General features: G+C 39.5%; 3 protein-coding genes across 3 annotated transcripts; 1 reads left to right on the top strand and 2 right to left on the bottom strand.

Moving 5' to 3' along the window:
- Window positions 1-5951: 5951 nt before the first annotated feature.
- On the bottom strand, window positions 5952-7587 carry LOC128737737 (uncharacterized). Its single transcript, XM_053832435.1, has 4 exons — window positions 7395-7587; window positions 6899-7334; window positions 6559-6839; window positions 5952-6501 (listed from the first exon to the last, which is right to left on the bottom strand). The coding sequence occupies exons 2-4, from the start codon at window positions 7332-7334 to the stop codon at window positions 6097-6099; spliced, it is 1122 nt and encodes a 373-aa protein (XP_053688410.1). The 5' UTR covers window positions 7395-7587; the 3' UTR covers window positions 5952-6096.
- A 769-nt stretch (window positions 7588-8356) lies between these two features.
- On the top strand, window positions 8357-19498 carry LOC128733878 (major facilitator superfamily domain-containing protein 6). The gene is made up of 7 exons (XM_053827728.1): window positions 8357-8829; window positions 13145-13320; window positions 13379-14176; window positions 14230-14399; window positions 14458-14761; window positions 14823-15000; window positions 19197-19498. Exons 1-7 carry the CDS (start codon window positions 8763-8765, stop codon window positions 19271-19273), a joined length of 1770 nt encoding a protein of 589 aa, XP_053683703.1. The 5' UTR covers window positions 8357-8762; the 3' UTR covers window positions 19274-19498.
- LOC128733879 (uncharacterized) lies at window positions 19324-20781 on the bottom strand. The gene is made up of 5 exons (XM_053827729.1): window positions 20678-20781; window positions 20451-20573; window positions 20303-20387; window positions 20157-20243; window positions 19324-19933 (listed from the first exon to the last, which is right to left on the bottom strand). The coding sequence occupies exons 1-5, from the start codon at window positions 20689-20691 to the stop codon at window positions 19814-19816; spliced, it is 429 nt and encodes a 142-aa protein (XP_053683704.1). The 5' UTR covers window positions 20692-20781; the 3' UTR covers window positions 19324-19813.
- Between the last annotated feature and the right edge of the window lie 1126 nt (window positions 20782-21907).

The raw sequence follows: 21907 nt of genomic DNA, 5'->3' as shown, positions 1-21907 counted from the left end.
ATAAAAAATTTCATCACCTAAATACAGGCCGAAATACAATACATACAAACTTAACTCCGACACAAAAGTGTGCCCAGATTGAAGTATTTTTGTTTTCGAATGTTTAGTTTTCAGAATGTCGCATAATCAACCCTTTTGTTAGGGCTTATGCGACCTACTGAAAACTAAAGTCAGAATTGATCAAGGAATCAAAACTTTGTATCAAAAGTAATGTTTTAAAACAATAATGATGTTATGTTAATAATATCTATGATCTTTATTTGATTTTCACATGACCATCCAATTTGTTCACTACCATATTACCTGATACACCTGATATATGTAGGTACAATTGTTAATTTGATTATACCTGATTTTATGTGCCATTTTCATTAAATTGCTTATGACAGACACATCATTTCATATGCAGTTGCGGAACTCCTCTTAAGTAAATGAACATTCAACAAAATTAAATGTGTATATCAACATGGGATGTACGAGACGGGGACGTAGGACTGTCCATTATTGTTTTATCAACTATCTTATTACCAGATCTTACTCGGGGCTTCTTTGTCTCTTAGACACTTGTGCCCCTTTTATTGTAACGAGAATACTCCTAATGGGGGGCTGAGAGCCCTATTTCGACTTATGATAACTTTCCAATTGTTCCAACTTCCAAATTCCTATAAAATCATATCTTAACTAACGCATAAAGCAAAATACGCGCAAGATTAGATTGAGAAATTACCGATTGCAAAATGCAAAATAATGGGAAATGAGAAATGCAAAATACTGGTGCTGCACTATGGCAAAACCGAGCAAAAAAACGGATGCAATTAACCGTTAAATTCATTTTAAATAAAAACTTACTTATCTAAAGGCGGTGAACATAATTTACTTCGGAGATGTTTTTCACTGTATTGTTTTAAAGCAACAATGCTCATTTAAGGGTTAAGACACTGACGAACTGACATGACACGAGCGTTTCATTTTTGACTCACAAGATCTTGCAAGCAAACGACCACTTGCTTACAAGCGAGCGATCACCTTTGTCAAACAGCAGAGAGATGTACAAAGGTATACGGGAGACAGATTTATGCAAAATTCAGTTTGATTCAACGGAAATCTGTATGAATATCGGAAATAACCCGGTAATTCTTTATATATTGCAAAAACAAAGGATAAAGTAATTTTTACAAAGGGCTTTATGCATTCACTTGTGCTCCTAGACCTAGTGTTTTTATTTTTTCGTGTCGGTTACACATAGTTATAACGCTTATAATGAATTTGTTTATTCAATCCGGCCCGCTTAGGCGCGTTCAGCAGAAATCAAACAAAAATCTGGCAGCGAAAAACTTTTTTTGCCAGACATTCTGTCGGATTTTTGGCCGCCGTCACCCGTGAAAACTAGCAGAAATGCAACATCCAATTCTTTCAGAAATTTCACCTTGCGGTTTTTCTGCCGGATTTCTGTTTGATTTCTGCCAGAAATTTCCAATAAAAACCGGTTTTGTACCGATTCAGCTTTCCCTCCTTTTTTGCCTTATTTTTTGTTAACAGATAGAATGTCCCAAGCAAAAAGTACGTTTGATTAAATTTATGCTTGTTTTATTGCGCTTTAGAACATGTAATTACCTTTTGCCCGAAACTGCAAAACTGATGAACGACTTTTTTCCTGCCTCAAAGTTTTCCTAGGCGGGACGTTGGCTGGTAAACGGCTGAATAATGCGTACCGTCGGTGCCTTGTGCACGTGTAGGCATAAAATAGACCCTACAGTGTTTCATAGCCTCTTATTCAGCAACTCCTATTTCTACCGCCTCGTGGTACCAGCCGGGATACGAGCAACTTTGGTGGAGATCGGGTAACCAACCCCGGTGGAAGCCAAGGTCATATGCTGACAGGAAAGGAGGGCTCTTTCGAGCTACGTTGGCCCTCCGGCGAAACAGGGGGTTGGTGTAGCAAGTTTTGCAAGCGGTCACCACGAAAGCAGAGAACGAAGAACAAATAAATTCTTACTGGAACAATCGGAATAGACCCACGCGACGAAAAAGGACTATGGATTGGAAACTCGGGACGTGGAACTGCCGATCTCTCAACTTCCAAGGGAGCACTCCAGTGCTCTCCGACGTATTGAAGAGTCGCAAGTTCGACGTCGTAGCGCTGCAGGAGGTGTGCTGGAAGAGCTCAACGGTACGTACGTTTAGAGATGGACATACCATCTACCAGAGCTGCGGCAACACACACGAGCTGGGTACAGCTTTCATAGTAATGGGCGAGATGCGGAAACGGGTGATTGGGTGGTGGCTAATCAATCCTCGAATGTGCAGGTTGAGAATCAAGGGCCGATTCTTCAATATAAGCATCATCAACGTGCACAGCCCTCACCTCAGAAGTACCGATGACGACAAGGATGAATTCTACGCACAGTTGGAGAGCGAATACGACCGCTGCCCAAAACATGATATCAAGATCGTCATCGGGGATTTCAATGGTCAGGTCGGCCAGGAGGAGGAATACAAACCGGTGATTGGAAGGTTCAGTGCACACCAACGGACCAATGAAATGGGCCTAAGACTTATCGACTTTGCCGCCTCCAAGAATATGGCCGTACGTAGTACTTTTTCCAGCACAGAATCCACCATAAGTACACCTGGAGGTCACCAAATCAGACAGAATCACAGATCGACCACGTTTTGATCGACAGTCGGCACTTCTCAGACATTATCGACGTCAGATCCTATCGAAGCGCTAACGTTGACTCGGACCACTACCTAGTGATAGTTAAGATGCGCCCAAGGCTCTCCGTTGTGAACAACGTTCGGTACCGACGCCAGCCTCGGTTAGATCTCGCGCGGCTGAAGCAGCCAGACGTCGCCGCAAACTACGCGCATTCACTCGAAGCTACACTGCCGAAAGAGGACGAGCTGGACGAAGCCCCTCTCGAGGACTGTTGGAACACTATCAAAACAGCCATCAGCAGTGTAGCGGAGAGCTCCATCGGGCATGTGGCCCGGAATCAGCGGACCGATTGGTTTGACGATGAATGTAGGAGGGTGATGGATGAGGAGAACGCTGCGCGGGCGGCCAAGATGCGCAGTGCCACACGACAGAACGTGGAAAGACACAAACAGAAGAAGATGCAGCGGAACCAAATCTTTCGGGAGAAAAAGCATTACCTAGAAGAGCAGGAATATGCAGAGTTGGAGCGGCTGCATCGTTCTCAGGAAACGCGAAAGTTCTACCAGAAACTGAACGGATCCCGCAAAGGCGCGAGCCGAAATGTGTCGGGATAAGTCGGGCAGTATTCTGACGGACGATCGTGAGGTGACCGATAGGTGGAAGCAGCACTTCGACGAACACCTGAATGGCGCCCAGGCGGAGAGCCATGGCGGCGGGGAAAGTGATTTCGACGGTGCAACAAACGGAGAAGAGGTGCCAGCCCCAACGATAGGCGAAGTTAAGGGGACCATCATGCAGCTAAAGAACAACAACAAGAAAAGATGGCATTGGAGCGGAGCTTATTAAAATGGGACCAGAAGAGCTGGCCGTTTGTCTGCACCGACTAATTGTTAGAATTTGGGATACGGAACAGCTATCGGAGGAGTGGAAAGATGGGGTTATCTGCCCGATCTACAAAAAGGGCGACAAGTTGGACTGTGAGAACTATCGAGCGATCACCGTTCTCAATGCCGCTTATAAAGTGCTGTCCCAAATCATTTTCCGCCGTCTATCACCAATTGCGAATAGATTTGTGGGAACTTATCAAGCCGGCTTCGTCGAAGGTCGGTCTACAACGGATCAAATATTTACACTGCGGCAAATCCTCCAAAAGGGCCGTGAATACAGAGTTCCCACGCATCATTTATTCGTTGACTTCAAAGCCGCATGTGATACCATTAACCGGAAAGAGCTATGGAAAATCATGTATGAGAACAGCTTCCCCAGGAAGCTCATCAAACTGATTAAATCTACGATGGATGGTACACAGTGCTGTGTTCGGATTTCGGGTGGATTGTCAAGTTCCTTCAAATCACACAGAGGGCTTCGTCAAGGTGATGGTCTTTCATGCCTGCTGTTCTACATAGCGCTACAAGGTGTTATGAACCGAGCGGATATCAACACGCGGGGCACGATATTCAACAAATCTAGTCAATTCGTCTGCTTTGCCGATGACATGGATATTATCGGCAGAACATCTGTGGCGGTGGCTGAACAGTACACCAGACTAAAGCGCGAAGCAGAAAAGATTGGGTTAAAGGTAAATACGTCTAAAACAAAGTACATGCTGGCCAGCGGAACCGAGGCCGAACGACACCGCTTGGGCAGTAGTATATTGATCGACGGCGATGAGTTTGAGGTAGTCGATGAATTTGTCTACCTTGGCTCACTGGTAACGGCGGACAATGATACCAGCCGTGAGATTCGGAGGCGTATTATTAGCGGAAGTCGTGCTTACTATGGGCTCCACAAGCAATTGCGGTCGAGCAGACTAAGTCCCCGTACAAAGTGCATCTTGTACAAGACGCTTATTAGACCGCTTGTTCTCTACGGGCATGAAACATGGACAATGCTCGAGGAGGACCTGCGAGTGCTCGGAGTTTTCGAACGATGAGTGCTAAGAACGATCTTCGGCGGCGTACAGGAAAACGGAGTATGGAGGCGGAGGATGAACCATGAACTCGCACAGCTCTATGGCGAACCCAGTATCCAGAAGGTGGCTAAAGTAAGTATGCTGTACGTTGTACGTGGTTGTGCTCAGATTTTTTCACCATACTGTCTTATAGGTAGGATGCAAATCTAATAAATAAAATAAACGTTATTCGGAAACCAGTCTTTTCAAATCTAAGCGTTAAAATTCCATACAGTAGAAGTTGATTTTAATTATATTAATGCAGTGTTGGGCACCGCTAATTCGCTAATTCGCTAACCAATACAATTTGTTCGATAATCGTGGTAATTTCGCTAATCACTAATCGCAAACTGCAAATTACCAGTTACTGTTTATTTTTGAACATATCGCAATGACTTGCATTGTAATCTATCACTGTACAAATTATTTGTAATTTACATTTATTACATGGCTTTTCTTAATTTACCTAAGATCAAAACCTATTATAATGGATAAAATGATTACAGTTTATTAATTTTTAAAATAAACAGCGGCACTTCATTTAGAATCATGGCCCAGCAGCAATTCGGCTAGTTTGAGTATAAATTATAAAGTATAACTAGCGTTTCTCGATTGGTCGGTTAGCGAATTAGCGAATTAGCGGTGCCCAACACTGTTAATGATTATTACATTATCGGCATAAAAAGACCTACAATCAGGTTACAGGAGAGCGTACAGAAAAGAGAGTTAAAAGCAGATGTCCAAGGTTGCTCTTCTGTGGTACGCCAGAGATGGGTCGGAATACCAATCTTTATACTTCGCATACGACGTAAAATATACGAGTGTATCCACTTACAGAACAGGAACATGATAGCAATCGCCTCGATTCTACGCTCCGGTCGAGCCCGTTCCGATCAAAAACCATATTCCGAATTCTGAAATTTCTGATTCGAACAGGTCCAATCGGTACGCAGAATAGAGGCGAATGCTTCGATAGCTTTGCACGTTGCATTTACTACCCTTCTTGTGTAATAAAGGGAATACAATCGATTCTTTCCATTCATTGCGTAACAGTTTTACACTGATAGATTGAAGCATCAAACAACCGTGACACGAAATTTTGAAAATATGACGGAAGCATTTATCAGACTGTAGACTGAGACCAGTAAAGCTGGACTTCAATGCGATGAAAACAAAATACATGCGAGAAAGGGGCGCTAAGCAGATTAATTTGAACTGGGTCGATATAGAAGATGAATACACTTCTCATCATAAAAAGCACAAGTATTACACAGATTCGACGAAAGTGAATTATCTCCAACTAAGTTTATTATAAGTATGATCGCCTTTAAATGTCGCCAGGCCATTTTTGACCGTTGCCAATTTTTATTTACAAAATGTATTATACAGATGTCGAATGCACCAGACCATAGCTCAGAATCATTTTTGATCGGAATGCAGAATATACATAACTAGTAGCTGGTAGGACTATATGTGTAAGATATCTCTAATCAGTTGTTTTCCCATCAAAATGGATAGCGCTAATCATGAAGTCGGAATCAGCCTTTCCTTGTTCCGCTGCTCGCGTACGACCCGGACGACAAGCAGAACGGCGCATTTTTTTCGCTAAAGCTCGCGCTTTCGAGTACCGAAACAGTCGGGTTTTGCAAAACTTTTCCAACTTATGAGACGTGTACGTCGGATCACCAATACAGACAATGTTAACCAACAGTTGAGTCACATTTCCAAACTCTCGAAAGCCACGCTTCGACTTTTCTCCTCGATTAACGCCAGTCCATGTGAAATGGTTCCAAAAGGATCGTGTAAATAGGCAATCGACGATGGTATAGCAAGCGTTATCACCTTCTCCGACGCACGAGTGTGGTCTGACGATTTTGGAAAAATACTTATACTGTAACAATATAGCAAAACAATTAATAGATACTTCAGACGACATCATATAACTTACGTATTTTTCACAAAGGAATTCGTCTGCCAATTCAACGTTCCACTGTGCAAGCTGCTCTTCGGTTTCTATAGGTTTTCGTGTTTCTACCGGCATGTCTAACTGGACAGCGCGTTTAGAAGCCTTTAACGGCCTCCATATTGGTGCCGCCAAACGGTCCTTATCAGACTGAAAGCATTCCTCGACTGCAGTCCGGACTGCTGTCTGAATCATGATTCTCAGGTCTTCCTTCAAATAGCTTAGCTCTTTTCTTAATTCTGCACGAGTAACTCCGTCCGATTGTTCTGTGGAGAATTTTTATGAGTAAATTTAAATATACAATTACGTTCCTATAATCTATTACCTAAAGATCTGTTATTAGTATTGACCTCTGTAGTGGGTTCATTGTCGTAGAATACAGGTTCATCCGCTTCAAGCTTTAGAGAAGCATGTTGGATTGGCTGAGGATCTGATGCCATGCCAGTCGACATATCAATGTCACTTTCTTGACTATCTTTATCTTGCTCTTGATACATTAAAATGCTATTAGTAATGTTTCTGACGATTGGGTCTAACGACGATGCTGCGTTTACTGCTTCACCGAAGGTTTCATATTGTTCACCGACAATTGCCGGAACCATTTTTGTAGGTCCATTGTAAGGATTTCCTTGGACACGCAGCTTTTCTACAAAATCGTCTAACGATTCAGGCAGCATCAGCGAGTCACCACTAATCCAGCTGAATGGCACAGTCAGAACGTGTAATTTTTGCTTATAAATGAATTGAACAACCGTGAACATCTAAAAAAAGAAGTTTAACATAGTATTTTATAGAAAAAAGATTATAATTATGGTGCTTACCACTTTTGTATGAAACAATTTTGCATTTGATAAACGTCGATTTTAGTTATCAAACTTATAGATAGCAATCAAAAATCGTATATTCACAGACATGTAGAGCACTTTGCATAGAGAAATATGTTTTATTCGCACCAAACTGTTTTGATCACTATTCTTGAAGCCAACACAATTCCGATCGATCCGCGGTTTCTAAAATGTTATATTTAATTCTGGTTTTGATAAACTTTTCGATCTTCAGCAATGAAATACCTACTAAATTATGGGGTATAAAAAATCTCATGACTTAATACATACAAACTTAACTCCGACACATAAGTGTGCCCAGATTGAAATATTTTCTTTTCGATAGATAATTGAACAGGGAATCAAAAGTTTGCACATTTATTGTTTTATGAAATATTTTCTAATGTTGTAAAACAAAATAATTTGATGTTAATTTGCTTTTCACATGACCATCCAATTTTTCCACTACTATTGTTCGTTCTCTTATACCTGATTTAATAAGTACCATTTTAATTGAATTAATTATTTTAGACACATAATTTATTATACGCGGTTGCGGAACTCCTCCTAAATAAATGAACATTCAGCAATATTAAAGGTGTACATCAACATGGGATGTACGAGACGTTGACGTAGGACTGTCTAGTATTATTTTAGCAACTATCTGATTACCCGATCTTACTCGGGGTAAATCAAAACCGCATAAAAATAAACCCGCGTAAAAAACAAACCGCCTTAAAGCGTAACGCAGAGAAAAACAAAAACGCACTGAAATTTGCCAATAGCTGGCATCGCTGCTGATAACATCTTTTGCGATGTGCGATGATATTTGGTGACTTGGTGTTGTTGAAAGCATAAGCAAGAGAGTTCGGTTTTTGTCGCTTTTGTTGCATAACAACCGCCTCGAGCATACTATCATATTATTGTATTATGAACTCATTCAAAGAGAATGATGTGAACGTGAAGTGAATCAGTAGCTGCCGCACCGTAGCAGGAGTGGGTAGCGTCAAAATTATCAAAGTGATTGTGCTCTAAGTGCCACTAACCGGGTCGGGTACATGTGTTTTCTTCTTCGCAGAGTGTGTTTATTTACTGCTAAATTATAGTTTGAAATGATAAGCTAATTAACCGTAACAAGTTTCTAACCAGAATCCATATCAGAGGGAATGGAACAAAGTTGTGCTTGTTAGAAGTTTAGTGTCGATCATTGGCACAACTCGAAAAATTGTTTAGAAGTTCCTAAAATGCAAAATAAAAGGTGTTCTATAAGATGACAACAAGCTTATGCAGTAGATTGTGTGGAAACTAGTCTGGATAAATAATCATAAACGAGGATTTTTTCTAAACCTATTCAAAGCCAAAAACATGGGCAATATAGAAATCAACCCGAAACTACTGCCTATGAAGGCACACTACTTCCTATTCAATGCAGGTAAATTGTTGAATTTCGCTTTAATATGACCAATTCTCGGAAATTACGCTTAATAAACATTCGCAGACAGGACAAGAACAGGTTTTTGGTTGCGGTTCTCCATAAATCATATATCAGTCCATGTAGAGGCGTTACACTTCAATGAGCGCGAAGCGATGGAATGTAATCGCTTTCTCGTTCTTAGGGAATTTGAGAATCAAGCCTTATTAGGTGTCTAAATAGCGTAATTGATTACGCTCGTATGTGATATGAGTAGATTAGAAGCTATGTGTAGTATATGTATTGGGTTTGGATGGCACTTTGTGAAAGAGAACACGAAACTGTTTTAAACATCAACATTTTTAATATTCAACTTTCAGAGCATTGTATTGCTTCTCTAGCTCGTAAGGACAATTATGTGCACCTGCAATTTCGTTTACTTCCGTTTTAGAAAAAAAAACCAACAGAATTCTCCCGTCCCAATAGGTCATGGATAATTTGTTTCGATTAAACCTAGGCTAAGTTGATGTCCTGAAAGTAAATTGCTCTGATTCTAGGTAACTTTTTCACCAAAAAAGCACAGTTAAGTTCAACCGAGTTATATTTAAAAATTTCCATGTTGGGTAACCAACATGAACATTCCTGTGAACAACACAAGACATTCCATGTGTTACATTGACATTCCGTTTTATTGACAGTGTTTGTCGTCTAATCCGATTCAGCCTTCGTAAAGGGTTATCGCAGAAGCCTCCGTCGAACATGACAAGACCCATGGAAGATTATTGACCCACTTCGCACTGCTGTCTCTCTGCACTTTTGCATGAAAGCATCTACGCGAAATGAAGGGTTCATCTGTCGTTAATCTGACGAGAAACTGTGTGTGGTTAGAAACTAAAAACAACCAAACAAGTCACTGTCGCTAGTCTGTCTATCACCATTGTGGTAGCTTGAAATATATTAAACTACGCCTTATCTGTCTGTCGGACAAAACTGACTGGTTTACGATTGTAACCATTCACTGACAAATCGAAAAATGTGATAAGATACCTTACTGGAACGTTAAATTATTTGGTGACTTAGCGCATGCATTCGAAGCAATGATTTGTATGGTGTGAAAAGAGAGTGAATGCAATATAAGATATATGAGTGTTTATCATTACGGAGTCTGTAGATTACAAAGGCGACAAAAGGTGCATTCACCTGTTTTGATGCTAAACATGAACGCTGTCGTTATAGAAACCTCTACAATCTACGTCTATAATCTGTCCAAGTAATCAGTGCATAGTACTGATAAAACACTTTTTCAGCGTTTTATTCGTCCATATGGTGCTCGTATCTTGATGTCTGAAAATTCTATATTGTACTTTGTACGATTTTCAGAAAGGCGTTGCTTTGGAAAATCATTAGACTTCTCCTAAAGATCTGGAGATTGTGCAGAATTGCAATCGGCAATCTACCAAAAATGCGATTCAGCTACTCATCCCACTTCCACATTCAATATCTCAAAGTTTTATGTAGATTGAATAACCCTCAACTGACTCCTGTTCCCTTTTCGTTTTTTATGTTTCAGTAGCTCCGGATATTTCTATCGACCATTCAGTTTATAAAGCAAACTGATGATTTTTTTCTAAATGGACATTATCACTGCGACCAGTATTTTTGATTTATTATGATACGGTCTTTTCTTCGCAGTATCGTTGTGGAGTGAACGAACTGCGGTTTATTTTCCTGCTATTTTTATATGCTTAGGTACCGGTGTTTTCACCCTCTTTTTTCTGGTATGGTATTCACTACATTTCAACCAATCTTGTACGTAAAACCAGGTAGTAGAACAAGTTATAATTTGCCCTTAGGCAAGAGGTTTTATTCGCACTTCAATCATGTACCATTGTTAATACTTGTCCTGGTAAGGGGCTTCATTGTTGGTAAATGCAGAATTCGGTAGGAAGGAGATATGTAGAGGTGCCTGAGAATAAACCCATGCTAAAGTCATGTAACTTTTTCAACTTGCCGGATGCAGCTTTGATTGTCCTCGCGGATGCAGATCGGATGTTCAATTGGCTTCTCGTGGTCGTTCAATAGCTTCAGTATCCATTGAAGTTCTTGACAAGCTTTGGCAAGTGCTTAGAACTCTGCTTCTGTGAATGATAAAGCAACATACGATTGCTTTCTTGAAGTTCAACACACGACTCAGCCACCAAGGAAAACGAGGAAGCCAGAAGTAGACTTTCTATCCCGTATTCAGTCTGCATCACAATAGACCTCCAATGCAGCGTTCCTAGCTGTACCTCAAAGGTTCGTGTGAAAAGGTACCGTAGTTCCCTTTCAGCCTTGTGCCAATCCTTGGCCATTGGTTTGCTGATGAAACGTTACAAAATTGCAGCACTAAGGGAAATATCCGGTCATGAACCCACTGCGATATACATCAAATTTTCTACCAGGCCTTGGTAAAAGTCTGTTTAACGAAATTTAGCGTGTAAGACATTTTTTAACTCAACCCTGTATTTTGGTATAAACACACCCCTACGTATGTTGGCAACAAAAATCATCAGTTATGTGAAATCTGTATCGAAGATCAGACGCAAAATAAAAAACCTTTTTTAATACAATCCACAAGTGCTTTTTCCACTGACTATCCGAAGGACAAAGTCGCTTCATGATGGTTCCATCGAATTCTCCTCTGTTTGCGGGTATCCAGGATCCACCGCAATGTTGGACTCCTTGGCATCCATCAGACCAAATTGCCTGGTGAGGTTTGTTGTTTAAGCCTGTTGATTTGAACAGCAACCGTGGATTTAGTTTCTAAGAAAAAGATGAATGTCGCCCCACAAAACCAACTTGAAGCATCCTTTCACACGTCGTTCGTCGCTGCACACGACCAGAATATCGTCAGTGTAGTTGAGAATGAACGAGCTCTGCCCATTCCTAGTGCGAAGGTAGAGGCAGGCATCTGCAGCTGACTGATGAAATCCAGCTTGCTTGAGGACGTCGTCGATGGTTTTGTTCCACATTCGTGCCGCTTGCTTCAGTCTATGCAAACTGCGCCTTGAGACGGCATTCCTTCGCATGCACCTGCAACACCGCTGGTTTAGTACCCTGGAGACCGCCTCATGTAGATTTCTTCATCCAAACTACCGTACAGGTAAGCCGTTTTTATGTCCAAGTGCTTCACCAGCACATCAAGATCAAGACGGGCTACAGGAGTGGAGATTTCATCAAAATTTTGTAACGTACTTCTGTGAAAAGTTTCGATGTACCGCTCCTTCCTGGTCAGCAACATCTCTACCTTGAACTTTTAAGTCGTATAATTAAAATTGCTCAGCTTCTTTGGTTCCTTCCGAATTTTCACGACAAATTAAGAAAAAAATTCAAACAGCTTGATTCGTTACTCTGCTACGATCCTTCCAGGTCCATAACCTATCGGATATTCGGAATGGACGAGAAAATTAAATGAACCGGTTGGTGGTTAACTAAAGGCTAAATTATATTTCTGCTCTTGTTACAATTATCAAATAATTCATGGGTTGCTTCGATTCCGAAAATTCCGAAATCTTATTTCTTTATCGTAGCCGGGGTCGTCTCCATCCAACTCGATCTTGGGCCACTCGTCGCCAGTTTCCCAAGCGGCTCAGAAGTCACAAATCACTTTCGACTTGGTCGAGTCATCTTGTACGTTGAGCCCCCCTGTTCCTGATGCCGGTGGGGTGTAGAAGAGAACCGTGTTTGTCACTGTCGTTCGGCATCCTTACGACGTGTCCAACAATCGTAGCCTGCCGACTTTCACCAGGTGTATGATGGGAATCTTTCAGAGCAGTGCCTCTAGCTCGTGATTCATACGCCTCCAGCACTCTCCGTTTTCAGTTGGTACTCCGCCAAATATCGTCCGCAGCACCTTTCGCTCGAACACGGCAAGTGCGCGTATGTCGTCAGTGAGCAGTTTCAATGGCTTCAAATCCCTAAAGAACCACCAGTTTAGTACGGGTTTTAGTTTTCGCGGGTTTTGGCTCGTCGAATCGCACCCTCAAGAGCGATGTTAAGTACCATGCAGGATAAACTGTCACTTTGCCTCAATCCTTGCCGCGTCTCGAAAGAACTCGAGTGCTGGTGAGACACACACGACACACATCACTCGATCGATTGTATCGTATGCTGCTTTGAAATCAATAAACATGTGATGCGTGGGCACGCTGACTCCCGACCAAGATCTGTTGGATAGCAAAAATTTGGTATACTATTAGGTATAGGATGTAGTTTTTCCAAACTTTTAGAAATTGCCCCGTTTTTTTCTACGTATACAAAATTGTTTTAACATTTTTATTTGTTTTCTATTCTGCAGGCACGGCTCCAGTGGTTCCTTTTATGCCAACTCTGGTTAGGCAGCTCGGATTTTCGACCGTTGTGGTCGGTACAATTTACACTGTGCTACCGATAGTAGGCATGCTGGTCAAGCCTCTGTTTGGTATTATCGCTGATCGGTTTCAGCGCCAGAAGCTGCTGTTTTTAATTTTCCAGGTTATTCCATAGATACCGATATAGCGTACCGAATTTAAAACATCTGTTTCTTTTACAGATCTTGTCGGCAATTCCATTTTTTCTAATTATGTTCATACCAGCGATACCTCAGGAATCCACCGTTTCGTTTCACTGTCACGAAGGGGCTTCCGATTTACGATACTGTCCTCCGAGCGGTAGCTACCTCGATAAGTGTCTCACCGATCGAATTGTGGAGGATCAGAACAGTAACGCAACGCTAAACTGTCAGATGGAGTGCCAAACCGAACCATGGATGTGGGACACGGTTTGCAAATATTGGCAGGTTAAAAAATATTGCGACGAAAGCAATATTCCTTCGGACAAAGTGCTAAGACTGACTGGTTTAATACCAATGAATCATATTAATTTACTGGACGACTGCTTATTCTTCTTGCTAAAAGAAGCAGAAATGGATGGAGCTCACGTACCGCTTTATTGTCCCGGAAATACCACGGATTTCCGAACTAACTGTCAAGTACAGTGTGACAACGCAGAAATCAATGAAGCAATTACGCATTCTAAAATTCCGGACAGCGAAGTGAAAGGGCTGTACCAGTTCTGGTTGCTGTTTCTGTTCCTTATCCTCAGCTGGGCCGGAATGGCCGTCGTCGTTAGTGTTGGCGATGCCATCTGCTTCGACCTACTGGGTGACCGTCCCCATTTGTACGGTAACCAGCGACTGTGGGGCTCGGTTGGGTGGGGCATTTTCTCGCTACTGGCCGGATTTCTGGTGGATCAGTTCTCGAACGGAAAAACCACAAAGGACTATACGGTGGTTTTCTATATGACTATTATTATCATCGGTTTTGATATCTTGGTCTCATCTAAACTTAAGGTAAGTTGTTTTAGGTGTTGGTTTGATTTGGATTGAATTGATTTGACTTGTAGCATACTCAAACAAGACTGTCGACCAATATTATCGGAGATATTGGAAAAATTTTCGTCTCATTTAGAGTAGTGGTATTCTTCCTGTGGTGCATACTGGTAGGGTTTGGAACGGCAATGATCTGGAACTTTCTATTCTGGCACCTGGAAGATTTGGCCAGTTTGCAGGAGGGGTAAGTAAAAAGCTTAAGAAGGGTAATGCCCATTTTTTACCTCGGATAACGTTTGCAGATGTGATCACACCGCCTGGATCAAAACGCTCGAAGGGATCGTTATGTCGATCCAATGTTTCGGGGGAGAGCTTCCCTTCTTTTTCCTGTCCGGATGGATATTGAAGAAGATCGGACATGTGCACGCTATGAGCTTGGTACTGCTGGGTTTTGGTGCACGATTTCTGCTCTATTCGCTCCTCGTAAACCCCTGGTGGGTTATTCCGATTGAGTTCATGAACGGCATCACGTTTGGACTCTTCTACGCTACAATGGCATCCTATGCAAGTATTGTAGCTCCACCCGGAACTGAAGCTACGATGCAGGTTTGTGCAGTGTCACGCTTATGAATGTGCTATGTTACATTATAATAATCTATACCGGCAGGGCCTTGTCGGAGCCATTTTCGAAGGCGTGGGTGTCTCGTTGGGCAGTTTGCTGGCCGGACATCTGTTCCAGAAAGTTGGTGGAAGTAAAACGTTCCGTTTGTTTGGCATTAGTGCGTTGGTTCTATTCGTAGCTCACGTACTGGTTCAATTCACGATGGATCGCTTCGGAAAGAGGGGTAAGCATGATGACGAAAAGGTTGCCAACGATCGTATACTAAACCACCAAACGTGTCCTCCTGGTGATGGGAATAATGACAGCGTTGAACAAAACAAATCGTCTTTTGACAAAAATGGTTCAGTTCTGTCTGATTCAACCGTGCAAGAAGAGCTTGCCTTTGAACAGCCACATGTGGATTTAGAGCAGGATATTAATGAGTTAGAAACTAAGAGCAGTGAAGGGAATAACGGACTCCAAAATATTCATTTGACGAAAAAATATTAAGTAAAATAATTTTTCATTTTTTCCAATAGTGGCAAAATCGTTTCAATTTAGGTTATGATTACATTAGTATAAACTACGGTAAAAAAAATTTAAAATTGAAACACGCCAGATGCTTGAAATTGGCTTTTTAAATTGCTGAAAAAAAGTTAACACAAATTTTGACAAAATTTCGTTAGATTCAGTTAATACGCACATCGTAGATTCAAATAAATTATAAAGTTTAGGAAAATCCCAACAGCGACAGCAGATTGTTTAGAAAACCTTAATACAATGCAATTATTCTACTATTTAAAGAATAATACGTAAAGCAAAAGTAAGTTTTTGGTCTGCGAATTGCGGCTGGTAAGGAAAACTCCCTTTTCCTTCTGATATCTATGATTAATACGGTCGTTATAACTTTTAAATACTTTCATATTTCTCGTGAAAAATTCGTTTCTTCACAAGAATACCTTCTTAGTTGCAGCTATACTTTTTATTTAAGTACAACAGAAATAATCATTATAAATGTTTTACTGTTAATTAGTCATGAACGTTTTAACATAGAAATGTAATCTTTTCAGTGATAATCTTTAATTCGATTCCGCCGCACTTATTTGAATAAATATTATTCAATATTTGAACTTTATTTCTCGTTAAATCAATAAAAATGCCCTTCGATGTTGTAACGAAGAATGATTTGAACACTGCTAACTTTTATTTTGTTCTTAGCTATTAAATAATTTTGTTCGATTTGTTTCATTTGAAGTAAATAAATGTCACTCTATGAGAAATGACTTTAGTGGCGCCGAGATCAAATAATACTGAAGAAGACACGTGCGTCATGCGATCGGTACGTAATCCCGCGTAAAAAAGCTCAAGATATATTTGCTTGCCCTGTTATAATAGTTTGCATGAAATATAGCTTAGAAACCTTTAATTATTAACTACACAATATTATTTTGAGACAAATTTTAATTTAATTTAGAAGTTGGTCGGTTTTAAACGATGGACTACTGTTGTGACCACTAACGTGCCCAGAGTAATCGTAGGATTGCGACTCTATTATTATTTATCAAAAAAAACTGCGGACTTTCGAGTGTAATTGAACTTTAAGTGTAAGTCAATGTTGAAATTAAACTATGAATTGGAACTAGACTATAAATTACAGTGGGAATCGGTATTGAATTCAGACTTGCCGTGGCACATTAAATTAAGCTGAAATTTGGACTAATTTCGGTTCGAAACTTTACCTCAAATTAGACTTAAAAGTGGATTTGAAATTGGCCATAAAGTTTTACTTGGAATTAAACATCGGACTTAAAACAGAATTTGAAGCTGTTATTTGAAATTGCACTTGAAATTTTACTAGAATTTGCATTTGAATTAGACTTGGAATTGGACTTGAAATTGAATTTGAAATATTAGTTAAGATTTGACATAAAATTGGATTTGAAATTATGCTAGAAACTGAACTTACAATTAAAATTGGATTTGAAATTGACATAAATTGGATTTCAATTTAACTTGAGATGAGACTTGGAGCTATCATTTGAAATTGGAATTCAAATTATAGGCGAAATTGGGTTTAACAAATTGACTTGAAATTGAACTTGACATTGAACTTTAGACTTGAATTTGGACTAATTTGAACTTAAAGTTTTACTTTTAAGAAACGACGTTTTTATTTGATTTCTAAGCCAGTTTTCTATATCTTTTTAGTTTTTTCTGTACCGTTTTCGGGGTTTTCGATCGCAATTTTCTTCTTTTTTCGTCCGTTTTTCCTCTTTATCTGTCGTTTTTTCTATTCGATGTTTCCTGTTTAATTCTTTCGTTTGTTTCGTTTTCTGTACTAATTTTTTATTTTCAGACTTGTTTTTCCGCTTGTTTTCACTCGTTTTTTTTTTGTTATATTCTTTTCTGTTTTTACTTTGTTTATCATTTCCAGTTTTCGTTTATTTCTAACTCTTTTTAACTTGTTTTTCAGCTTTTTGAAACCGCACTTTCCCTTCTATTTTGTTATGTTTATTCTGTTTTAACTCCCTTTTTTCTCTTTGCTCTCTAAGTTACCTTTTTTTGTTTTCCGTCTTTCGTCTTTTTCTTCGTTCGTTTTCTTTTATTGTTCTGTCCCATTTTTCCGAAAGGTTCTGTTTCTATCCCATTTTACCGTTTTTTGTCCCAACTTCTTTTATATCTCGTTTGGTTTTCTCCCATTTTCCAATCTTTTTTATAACGTTCATTCTTCCATTCTTCTTTTTTCCCGTTTTTTGTGTTTTCTCTTTCGCTTTATTCTACCACCTGTATCCTCGTTCTCTGTTCCCTTTCTTTATTTTTCTTGTCCCGTTTTTTACTCTTTTCATTCCTTATTTTTTTTTTCTTTTCTCTGTCTCGTTTTTCGTCTTTTTGTTCCAGTTTTCCTAGTTTTCAGACCCGTTTCCACTTTTTTCCTGTCCCGTTTTTTGTTATTTTCTGTCCCGTTTCGAGCTTATTCTTTGTTTTACTTTTGTTTGTCGGTTCTCGGCTTTTTTTATTCTTTCAACCTCTTTTTTATCTCGTATTTCATTTTTGTCTGTTCCGTTCTTCCTCTTACTATGTCCTAAATTTCCTCCCGGCACGTTCTGTTCTTCGTTTATCCCGTTTGTCATTTTTTTCGCTATTTGTTTGTCGAGCATTTTCTCATTTGCTATTCTTGCTCCTTCTCTTTGTATTCCATTTTTCCTCTTTTTTTTGTTCGCAGTTTCTGTGCTATTTTCCTCGTTTTCTTTATCTGTTTTCTGCAGTTTTTCTTCTTTTCTTCTCCGTTCTCCTTGTTTTCCTGTCCAGTTGCCTTTTTTGGCCTCGCTCTCACTCTTTTTGTCGCGTTTTCCTCTTTTCCACATGTTTTTATTTTACTTTTGCGTTCTTTTTATCATGCCAGTTCTGTAACATTTTTTCTTCCGTTCTCCTTATTTTCCTACCGGTTTTCCACTTTTCCCGTCTTCCATCTTAAACTTAACTTGAAACATAAAATTTAACTAGTAACCGGTGTTGAAATTGACATGAAATTAGAATTGAATTTGAACTTGAATTTCAGAAATAATTTTTACCGAAACTCGATGACGAACAACTATGTAGGTAGAACATCTTAACTTGCTTCGATGCCTATTGAGATATTTGTTAGGCTTAAACAATTTTTGCTCTTGAATTTCATGTTTCTTGGGAAACAAGTTAGGTACACATTTTGGCAAACACTATGCGCGCATCTTTGTGAGATTTTATCAGCACGCATATAATAAGCGAGTAGGTACTAGTAGAGTTTACTATTTTCTTAAGGTGATACGGTACTGAACCCCAACATGGCCGGAAAAATGGCGTCCTTGTGAGGACATAGGATATAGGATGTTCGGCCATGTTGGATTCAGTACCGTTTCACCTTAAGTTCAAGAGTTCTACACGATGATTACAAATTTTACAAGAGAGTAACGGAATAACGCAGCACACCGTTCTGGTGCACTACTCTCTAGACACTTGCTAGATGCCAACAACCAGACAAAAGTGATTATAAAGAGGACGGCTGTTGTTATCTAATGAGCCCCGATATCTTTTATTAGCCATTCATAGACGGTAAATCCCATAGAACAGTTCACAATATTTGATAGCATCACCAAGACGTTCCATTAACTACAGTCTACGACGAGAGCGAGTTAAAGTACTAGTTTTGTCGTCTGCGAATGAGTGTTTTATAGGTATAATCATCATAAGTCATGTAAGCAACGCATTCTGATTCGTTTTTGTTACAGTTGAGTGCATGTGTACTTGCTACGGTTTGTTTAATTTAGTTCAGCTGTAACTGTAGTTTGCAAGTTATCTTTCAATAGAGGCCATACCTAATAAACTTCTGTTTGATTTATTTCTGCACGGCTTTTACTCTAAGCATTTCAATCACCGAAATGTTAAAATATACTTTATTTCCAGGACCCACCGCTGGATACACATCACCCGATGATGCACTCTATCAAATGGACGACGATCAACCTATAGTACAGAGATGATAGTGACGGGCATTCATCATATGACATCGTCTATGGGTATTCTACGATGTTTAGATTTGTATACGTTTGTTGTATAGATTTTAAATTTATTGATGGTTTAATTAAAAAGATACAAAACACTTTTCATAGATTTGTTTAACTTAATGTTGATATGATATAATGTACTGTGGCAGAACAAACTATTTAAAGTTAGTTCCGTAAAAAGTGACAATAAAATCCAACAAACCCTGTTTAGTGATTTGATATCATGTTTAAATGCAAATACAATTCCAGTAGCTATCAATTATACTAAATTAAAAATCGAATTTTATATTCGCCGTGAATAAACAGACGATTGAGATTGAACAGAAAGTATATACCTACACTCTGTGGTAAATTGAGAACTTTCGGGATTTTCTAAACCCCGAAATTACTTTTTTTTTTGAGATTATGTTTTAGTCTTTTGAAAATATCTTTAGCCTTAACAAGTTTTGATTCAAGTTGTTTCCATGAATTGATTGACGATTGATCTCGAATATACGAATATATTTTAACCTACCACTAAGATTTTTTGCTCGGAGTTCGCTTGTTGTTTGCAACTAGAGATTCTTCATAGTGCAGTTGCTGTAACTTAGATGCGCATTGGTTGACTTTTAGTTCTTGCATGTCCAAGGCTTTAGCCTTCAAATAAAAAAAAACATTGGAGTAGAAAAAAAAACCTAGCAATGCGAGCAATTTAACCATCTCTGTCCCGATGTTAAACCAGTGATTTACATCTTTTGGTTATCCACAAGTTTTTAGCAACTCATGCAACTCATGTGCTACCGTTTTGACAGAGATTCAAAGATCGCTCTCATAAATAGTGCCGGCAAGATTGAAATAATTGAACTTTTGAATTACTTACTCGTAAACTTTTTGCCCGCTGATGAACTTGGTGCATTTGAGTCTTGATCCGAATAGCCTTTTCCCTGTAACATTTTATTTTGGTAACCTGCAAGTTAAACAATTCTATTATCATAAAGGTATCATGAAAAATGTATCTCTTCGAACCATTTCGTTGATTTGTTGCACATCTTGGGAATTATAAACTTTTCTTTCCTCCTCTAATGCTTTTTGCATTTGATCCTGCTTTTCTCTGAAAATTTTTGTTAATTAAGCACATAGCATTATTATTACATGACACTGAAATGGCTCTTACAGTAAATCCGCTAAATTGTGTTTAACTTCATTCAACGTAGGTTCATAGATTTGCAGCAGTCCGGACGACAGTGCTTTTACGGTATCGCTGTAAATACTAGTGTCTTCTCCCTCGACATCGCCGCTGCGTTGTTGACAAATTCCCGTCAGCAGCCGAGAAAGAGTAAAATTTAATTGAATCTTTTTCGCAATGTTTATGTATTGTTTGATAAATTAATTTAAACTTACATATCTTGTGACATTTTCGTTCTGATTTTGAGTGGTGATAAATATATTCTAGATGAAAAAGGCTTGAAAATGCACTTTATTCTGAGATTCGCTGTAACGTCGCACACGCACTCTGTTTACGTTTGTCAATTCAATGAAGCTGTATAAGCAGAGATGCCATATTTTCTAAAAAAATATCTGCAGGTGCTCGAAATCCGACGTTTGACTGATGCTCAAAACCTGGTCGTTTTTAAAAAAATCTGTAAAAATCTGCTCACATATCTATACTCATTCCGCGAAATCTGCAACAAATCCCAAAAAATTAAGTGTACATCCACATGAAATGTACGAGAAAATAATGTAGGACTGTTTACGAAATATTATATTCTATCACCTACGTTTTCACACGAGACATCAATTTGAATTAGATTCTAACAGAACATAAATGCAGACTGTGGAAGGTAAGAGTTGGGTGCAAACATTACGAACACATTTTACGTTCAGGAAATCTAATTCGTTAAGTTGACATAACGGAAATAATATGGACCTAGCTTTCATTTCATCTTTAAATTTTTAAGTTGACTCATTAATGAAGTAAGACCCAAGAGCCAGGAATAATATGTTTAATAACGACAATCGGGTAGCATGGATGGGTGTCATGGCACCTTCAACAGCAGGAGCAGCATGGAAACTGTCGACTGACGTAAAAGTTTGCCCAGATTCAAAAGATTTCAGAACCTTTATCTGAACTTCCTTGGCATTCTCAAGAATGATAAAATGAAGAGAGAGGTTCCAATTTTATTCGGAGCAGCACAGTTATTTAATTCTGGGCGTAGTTTCATTTTCAACTTACTTACTTTACTTTAGTGGCAACGGTCCGTTACCGATCCGGCGCCGAGCAAATTATGTCCTCCAGTACCGTCGGTCCTGGGATGCCGTTCTCCAATCCCCACGAACACCAGCTGAACGTGCATCGTCTTCGACAGCACACACCCACCGGGTACGGGGTCTGCCTCGAAGTTAACGGTCTCTTCCTGGTTCTCTGCTGAAAATAGTTTTGGCTATCCTTTCATCGGGCATTCTGGCCACGTGTTCAGCCCACCGCAGCCTGCCACATTGCGCTACATTCATATTCAACTAAGATGCTCTAAAAACTTCAGTTGAGTAAAATTTTTAAACAAAACTACTTTTCTCGCGAAAGTTAAAGGAATGACATGTGTAGAGCTTCCAAATGTGTAAACATATTTTGAT

This window comes from Sabethes cyaneus, chromosome 2 (genome assembly GCF_943734655.1).
Source record: "Sabethes cyaneus chromosome 2, idSabCyanKW18_F2, whole genome shotgun sequence".
Lineage (NCBI taxonomy): Eukaryota > Metazoa > Arthropoda > Insecta > Diptera > Culicidae > Sabethes > Sabethes cyaneus.
Note: the sequence above shows the minus strand (reverse complement) of the source record. Positions and strands in the feature narration are given on the sequence as shown.